Source organism: Benincasa hispida, chromosome 11 (assembly GCF_009727055.1).
Source record: "Benincasa hispida cultivar B227 chromosome 11, ASM972705v1, whole genome shotgun sequence".
Classification (NCBI taxonomy): Eukaryota; Viridiplantae; Streptophyta; class Magnoliopsida; order Cucurbitales; family Cucurbitaceae; genus Benincasa; species Benincasa hispida.
The window spans coordinates 39,946,841-39,955,538 of record NC_052359.1 but is presented as its reverse complement, the minus strand read 5'-3'; the positions used below and the strand labels follow the sequence as shown (position 1 = coordinate 39,955,538).

At 32.8% G+C, this 8,698-nt stretch overlaps 1 protein-coding gene across 1 annotated transcript; it reads right to left on the bottom strand.

The window, feature by feature from the left end:
• Positions 1-2,691: 2,691 nt before the first annotated feature.
• On the bottom strand, positions 2,692-5,798 carry LOC120091867 (50S ribosomal protein L1, chloroplastic-like). Its single transcript, XM_039050017.1, has 7 exons — positions 5,357-5,798; positions 4,944-5,123; positions 4,797-4,851; positions 4,089-4,216; positions 3,556-3,639; positions 3,321-3,446; positions 2,692-3,235 (listed from the first exon to the last, which is right to left on the bottom strand). Exons 1-7 carry the CDS (start codon positions 5,699-5,701, stop codon positions 3,098-3,100), a joined length of 1,056 nt encoding a protein of 351 aa, XP_038905945.1. The 5' UTR covers positions 5,702-5,798; the 3' UTR covers positions 2,692-3,097.
• Positions 5,799-8,698: the final 2,900 nt, after the last annotated feature.

Genomic DNA, 8,698 nt, shown 5'->3' with positions numbered 1-8,698 from the left:
TATGATTCCAGTTCATATAATTAATATTTGAATTATATTCAAATATTTATTTCCTCTCAAATAAACTTTATATTATAATATATCAAATACATTATTCTAATTATATTACATATAATTAGTGTAAATTAATTATATCATATATAATTAATTCCCTTAATTAATTTGAATCATTCAAAGTAAACCAAAATTAATCTGATTCTCAATAATCCCAGTTCAGCTACCGAGGGGACCTTATGGACCTATAGTTTGAAGCTCCAATGGTACTTGAATAATTAATTAAACTCTTTTAATTAAATTACTCAACATTCATTAATTGTCGCTCATTCCACTAAAGACTGACAACTGCACTCTTCGCAATACAGTTATTTCTGTGTCCACTGGATATAACCAATCAACGACGTGATGACCCTTCATAAATTACTTGCAAGTATAGGTGAGCAAAAATTATCATTTTGGCTCTGTAGTTACATCTAACTCCTTAAGTACCAATGATCTCTCCAATAAACAATAGATCATAGTCCAACTATGACCAAACCGTTCTCGAGCCAAGAGAGGGTGTGGCGTCACATTGTTCAAGTCCTAGAATCAGCTCTTAAGAGAGCAATTTATCTACTTACCCCGACATTAGGGGAGGAGTAAATTCTGTCTTGTGTAGTTGTGTTCCCAACTTTCCAATCAGACAAATCTCCAAAATAGTAGGCATATTGAGTCGGCAAACTGACCATCTCACCCATACAAATCAAGTGACTGCCTTCATAGGTAGGAGTTCACAATCCACTCAAGATTTAAATCATGTCACCTATGGTCATCCTGATGAAATGTAAGTCACTACTATTAACGGTGTTATATAATGAGACTATTCGTTTTGTGGTCTGATTTTATACAAATCCTTTTGTATAGAATACCCCACTCACATGTCTCTACATGAATGATTATGATTAGATCATTTGTAGAACTTTACAACAATTGTAACATCTATAAAGCAGATCGTATTTGTAGTATCACAAGGATAAGATACTCAACCTTATTCATCTACTACAAACCGTTCAGGTTATCATTTAAACTCGCTCCACTTGTATGTCTCCACATACATGTTTAAGCTATAGAAGATAACCTTGGATGTTTGTTTATTGGTTTTGTGAATTAATGCTACTAAATGTCAAATAAAATACCTCAGATTTTATTAATAAATAAACTATTTGTACAATACAATTACAAACTACAGAACCCATGAAATTTAGGGCATCAACCCCAACAATTCAAAATAACAAGGTATCAAGATGTCCATACATGCTCACAACAATTAATGGATCGCGACCACCGTCAAGCTAGAAGCAAGTTAGTTGGTCATCTAATTAAGTCCAAGTTCACGAACAGTGGTAGGACGTATAGGCCGAAGGATATCATGCAAGATATGCAGGAGAGATGTTGTGTCAATATTAGTTGTACGAAAGCTTGACGGTCTAGAGAAGAGACGTTAGTAATGGTTCGAGGTAGGTCGGAGGAGACTTTTGGCCAATTACATGCTTATGGGGGTAGCTTTGAAGATAATGAACCCCAGTAGAAGTTAGTCTTCTGTCTCTCATGAAGTTGAATTCATTTCTATATTTTGTCTCAACTTCACAAGACAGACTTACAACATTACGAGACAAATGACAAAGAACTTTCGACTATTTTATAAACTTTCCACTGTTGAGAATACTTCACGAGAAAAATATTCTCAACAACTTCACGAGATATTTGTCTCATGAAGTTCAATACACCCAAAAAAATGCGAAAGCAAACCCAAACAAACATATAACTCTTACCTCATATATTTTATAGGTTTCTTTAATTTCATTAAAATTCAAAGGACGATTAAAAAAAAGAGTTTTGGATTTTTCACTACACATTCCTACCAGAAATCACACAAACTCCCCCTTATAAACAATAGAATCGATACATTTAGAAAGAAAGAAAATTCCTTTTGAGATAGGTCTTTTTTACAGAAATGAATTCAACTTCACGAGAGACAACATACCTTTTGTCAAAATCCGAATCGGGCAAATGGGTAATGGAAGACAAAATATGGGTCTTTTTTTACAAAGGTGGGGAGTCTTTGCGAGAAGAGTCCAACAATGGTGAAGAAAACTCAACAAGGAGACGAATAAAAAACCTTAACTTCCGTGGGAAGATGAAGAGATTTCCACGGGAAGATGAGATTTGATTTAACTTTTTTAAATGACCATTTATTGAAGGGCAAAATTGTCATTTTACGTAATCGACTTCTCCACTAAACTTCTGAAACGTAGGAAAAAGGATTCAAAAAATAGATTTTAAAGATGATGTTCCTTTTGAATGGAGAGAGNCAAAACCGCTTCAAGGAGTTCCGACTTCAAAATATGAAGATATATTTATCAAAGTCATTTTCTCAAATCACCTCGAGCGTTTAGTATGTAAGAGGATTGGGAAGTATGACAGCAAAGACCTTGCTGTTTCCGAGTAAAATTGTCGAGATAAGTCAATATTTTGATTGCAAGAAAGTTCCTTCTGCTCCAAATGGAATCTTAAGAATAGGATTCCTCAGAAACTTTAAAGACCTGAGTCCCATATTTACATATGGAAGCCCCCTAAACAAGAATAGAATTTGGAACTTAATCCCATATATCATCCATATTTGCATGTCAAAACATCCCAGGAAAAGGAATGAAATTGTGAAACTTAGATCAATAGGACCATAATTGCATTACCGAATGCCCTTTACGACGAACGAACAAGAACAACACTTTCAAAATGCGCCACATAAAAGAGCAGCAACTGATCAATACAATTAAGTACATTTATCATCTTTTTCCCCTTAAAACCCAATAGGTCAATCGAAGTGTAGTAGATCAATAAGAACTTTAACACCATTAATACAAACTGAGTCAGTATAGAAGACTATGCAGTATGCTTGTTGCTGTGCAATCATAATTATCCGATGTCTCCTCACTCTTCTTCCTAGTTTCTTCTATCATCTTGTTTCCAGTGCTGCTCACATTTGGGCATCATTATATTCCAGTGGATCCCCCAGAGGCTGATTCAACTAACAGAAGGAATTTACAGGTCTGTTATTTAGTCAAGCACTCGAGGGAAGTTTGAAGTCCAGCATCTCCCTTATATTTAACCGTATTGAAGGCCCCATCGACGAGCATATGTGAGCGCTTTTCCAGTATACACCTTTTGCACCTGATGGCTTATTGGTTTCTATTGATTTCTGTCAGAGTTAGAAGAAAATGACTTATCAAAAATGAGCGAGACCTATATCTAGAGACTAACAGCTACAGAAGGGAAGAACATACTATGGCAGCAAGCAAGTTTATGAGAAGGTCCTCTTCGCTGAAGTCAGCTTTTCCAAATGGTAAGTGAACTATACCAGTTTTATCTGCTCTGTATTCAACTTTCCCCTGCTTGAATTCTGCTATTGCCTAAAATCAGGGATGCCCGATGGTTCAACTAAAGTCTTACATTTCTTTGTCTAATGAACAGATACGAAATCTGGATGCAATGCAGGTACTGGAAAAAGATCATTGATACCTGAGGCAAATTGGTTGCTACAGTACCGGCTTTTGGATTTGGCATGAGTCCCCGTGGTCCTAGGAGCTTCCCAAGACTAGCAACCTGATATGAGCAGAGAATACTCAAATATGGAAATCAACTATATTGTCTTACTCTTAGTAATACAGGTAATCGACATCAAAGATAAATAGACAAAGGCCAGAAAACACTTTGCATACAGAGACTTGGTCAATCTTAAGAACAGGCTCAAATTTGGCTGCAGCCATAAGGCAAGCACTTTGATCATCAAAATCTAGGAAGTATATCTATGACCAAAAATGGTTCAATAAATCCAGGGTAACTATTAAATTGATATGCATGTCTCCTGTTTTCTTATTTCTTTCTGCCTTACATAAGCAGTATCATCAGTGTAATCCTATCCATCTAATTCATCTTTTAAAAATTTGAAGTTATGCAATTTGTTTAGGAAAACAATTTATATGTTGTGAAGGTTATAAAAATCTCAAAAGATAAATGAAAGAATGATTGAAGTAATGCAGTCTGAGCAATACCTTAGGCATCATGTCTGGAGAAGCAATCAATTTGTCAAAATCCATAAATCCTCCTTTTATCTGCTCTATTAAGTCCTCCCCTCCAACCAAATCAGCTCCAGCATTTTTTGCCTCATCAAATCTCTCACCTGTGTATTACTTTGAACTTTTTAGGATTGAACCCTAAACAGTAAAGTTCTTTTAACAAGCAACTACTGAGGGGACGTTTGAAACAAAGAGTTGAATTGTGTAGCCTAGAGAGTTGTTTAGGCGTGGAATCCATAAGAAGTTAATAAGTCATGAAATTAGTTATGAGGCCAAATAAGGAGTGGACTCCTTGAGCCAAACACTCCCTAAAAAAAGGAATCTAGATGCATCACAACCTACTATTTGGTTCTACCAAGATCAAAGTGCCACAAGACTGAACTTTACCCTATTCTAGATCCATGAACCTCAACTCAAGGGTGCAAACTTCAAATTAGATACAGTCTCTTTCTCTACTAACCAAACTTAGCTTAGAGTTCAATAAGAAGATAACTTCAGAAAATTTCTTGATCGCAATCGAGATAGCTTGTGCTTGTCTAACTATGCTAACTATTTTCAAAACTATTTTTAAGAACAGTGATCAAAGGGGAAAAAAACATAAAACTGTTTCAAACCCAACTCCTAAAGACTAAACTTGGTGGATAGTTTGAGAAAGAGAGTCGCTCAAGTATTAAAAGTAACTACCTTGAGTAAGAACAGCTACTCTTACAGTTTGGCCAGTTCCTTTAGGCAGATTTACCTGCATAAAAGCGTTCAAACAAAATAACCTCATGATATCCATATTATTTATAACTTCCCTTAACAGTAAAGGGATCATAAAACAAAACCCACGGTTGCTCTCAGTTGTTGATCATTGTATTTGGGATCAATATTGAGCCGGAAATGAGCTTCGGCTGTTTCTACAAACTTTGTGCTACCCATTTCCTTGAGCAGAGATATTGCTGTCTTGAGGTCATACTCTTTTTTGTTTTCCCTCAGTTTTTGAATTTCCAAGAATCTCTTAGATCTCCTCTGACATATCACGCAACAAAATTGAATTCAGACATCAATAATGAAATAAGGACATGGAAAGCCAAAGAAAATGAAGCCAATAGTCCACCACAATGATCATTAAACACCCTCCATTTCCAAGCTTGAAAACAAGCTCCTCCAAGCACAACCCACGAAACAGAACACAACCCACAATCCAATCATCAGACCGAAATCAAAAAACAAACCAAAACCTACAAGATTGTGGAACATACTCTATCTCTTTTAAGGGGTAAGGCGGCTTTCCCCTTCTTGGGTTTAGGTGCAGCGACGGTAGGCGTCTCTTCCTCGGCTTCCACCTCAGCGACATTCGCTTCAGCGGCGAGAGCTGCAACGATCACATGGTGCCTGGCTCGTCTCTGAAAATGAAGAAATACCCAATCGGTTGATCTCCTAGGCCAGCCGAGAAAATGAGAAGAAGAGGAGAAGGATTTGATGGTGGAAATTTGGGGTTTGGGCTTGAAAGAGACGATGGAGGAAGCGAGGTCTTGGGGATGTACAGAAGAAGAAGCAGAAGTGAGCATTAGAGAAGAAGGAGAAGTGGAAGTACAGGCTGCCATTGATGGAGAGTGAAGTTGGGAGGTTTGTTCTTCTACCTCATGAAGTTGGGGTTTTGGATTTGGAAATGGAAATGGGTCTCTCTATCCATAGAATGTGGAGATGATAAGAAGTGGAAATGGGGCCTATTTTTGTTTCTTTGGATTGTTGGGATTTTTGTGGTCATTAGTTTTGCCCTTTCTTTTTCTTTTTCTTTTTTATTAAAAAATACCTAAAAATAAAATTAATGGGATTCAAACCTTTAACATTTTTACTAAAATATATGATTAGAATAGCTATACTTAGATTGACAAATTTAGATAAATAAGGATAGATGTTTTAGTGATTAATAAGTCTCGTTCAATTCATTTACCTGGTGTACTAAGCGCATGTTTGGAAATGATTCTTAAATGGTTACAATCATTTTTTTTTCCAATAAATCATTATGAACCATCTTTTTAGTCCTTCCAAATTAAATTCGATGATCTGAATATTATATTTAAAATTATAAATTTTTAATATTAAATTAATTTTAAGTGATTAAAAATGTATTTTATATTGAGTTTAAAAATGAGAAAAGTGATTGTGACGATTTTAAAATTTCTTCCAAACATGGACAAATAAGAAGGGGGAGAATATAAGTGTTTTTGGTTCAATGGTTGCCCACGGATTGAACGATTACATAATAGTAATTAATGACTTTATTTAAGAAATTTTACTTGATTGATGACATCTTTTTTTTATTCTAAGAACAAGAATTTTAATCACTTCTTTTAAATATGTCATTTGTGAGAAACGTAGAGAAGATTTTTGAACAAAAAATATAACATGTTATCTTGAATTTTATTTTGAGGCAATTTTAGTTCATTTTGTCAATTCATTATTTAAAAATAAATTATGTTACTTATTACAAATTTTTATTAAAAATACCATACTGTTTATTTGTATAGAATATTACAATTTAAGAAGATGAAACCTAAAGTCTAAAAGATTTTGCTATGTTCAAATCAGAAGAATAGAATAATACCTAAGTTCTATTGGTCTCATATAAATTTTATTTTATTATAAATTGTGGTGGAAATATAAATTTCAGTCCACGTCATATTGAGTCCCCCCTCGATAATTTAGATTTTTTAGGGAAAATAAGAAATGAAAGTCTCCTTCTCTCAATATCACTTGGATTATTAATTTTAGAAAATTAAAAAATGAAATAAAAACTAATTTATTTTTAGTGCATTGTTTTTTATTGAGAATAAAAATATAGAAAAAAAAAAGTCATTATATTTTATGATAAGAGTACTACAAGTAACAAGTGGTGATTATTCCATCCGAATATACACGTGTGTGGCCTCAGTCTCTTGGTGCTGACGTGGAATGCCATCGTGTCGTGCCTCGTTATTTGTTTTCTGTTTTTGCTTTTTTATTTTTATTTTTATTTTTATTTTTCCTTCTTTTTCTTAATAATTTCAAGGAATACAAACCATTAACATTTAGATAATCGTGAAAGAGAAATTTCGATCGACCATGAATGGACACATTAATAATAATAATAATTTATAAGATAAAATATCTTTTTTATTCCTAGATTTTGGGTGTAGTTTCTATTTGATCTTTAGGTTTTCAAATGTTATATATTTAATCCTTAAATTTTGAGTTTTGTTCTAATCTAATCCTTAAGTTTCAAAATGTTAAAATTTCCCTTGAGATTTGGATTTCGTTTTAATTTTGTTTCTAGGTTTCAAGATTTTATATCAATTTTTCATTAAATACTCACTTTTGATCACTGACGTCAATTTCTATTAATTAATTAAAAATAATTATGAAGTAAAATTTTGATTTTAATTTTAAAAGTGATAAAAGATAGTGAAACTTAATTAATTGTAATTGTTTTAATGATTTTTAATTTATTAATATAAATTAATACTAAAGACGAAAAAATGAATATTTAGTTAATAATCAAGTTTAAAAGTGTAAATCTTGAAACAAATAAACCAAATTAAAGCAAAACTCAAATGTCAATGGTAAAATTATAACATTTTGAAACTTAAGGATTATGTTGAAACTAAACTCAAAACTTAAGGACTAAATGTGCAACATTTTGAAACTTAAAGAGCTAAATAGAAACTATATGCAAAACTTAGGGACCAAGAAGATTTTTTTTCTCAATTTATAAATTAGTTCTTGTATTAAATTAAAAGATAGAAAATTTTGAAAAATCAAATAATATCACTTATGCTCATATTGTTCGGTTGATATAGCATTAATCCATTAGGGGATATAAGCTATAGCCCCAGTTAGTGGCATTTCAACTCGAAACTAATTTAATTTGGGAGCAATTAGAAAAATAGCTAAATTGTTATAAAATTGATGAGCATGACGAGAATACGGATATAGAAAAAAATATAATATAATAATAATAAAATATATAAAATAAAATAACTAAAAACATCAATAAACTAAAATTATAAAATCGAATCATATGAAAATTAGTAGAATTCTCACCAATGTATGTGTGATTTTAAGATCTACAAAATGCCAATATTTATAGGCAAAGTGGCAAGTACGATGTGGACTTACGTGGACACGATGAATAATTACAAGGCACATGGACAACATGAAGGGTGACACATGGCTTTTGGGACACTAAGCAATTGACATCTATTTATTATTATAATATTCATAATATTCTCTCTTAGATGCTCATATATATATATATATGAAATATGCCTCATTAAAACCTTACTAGGAAAAATCTAATGGGAAAAAACCGTAGCGAATGAAAAATAATACATATTTCATAAAATATATACTCCTAAAATAATATAATATATTTCTCTCTCTTGTGAAAACATCACTTAAGATCTCTGAGTCGCCGCATTCCAATACTGTGCACCAATTTTTCAAAAGTTATGGTTGGTAATGCCTTTATAAATAAGTCTGCTAGGTTATCCTTCAAACAAATTTGTTGTAAAGTGATGTTATCATTTTCTTCATGAGTGTAGAAAAGCTTCGATGAAATA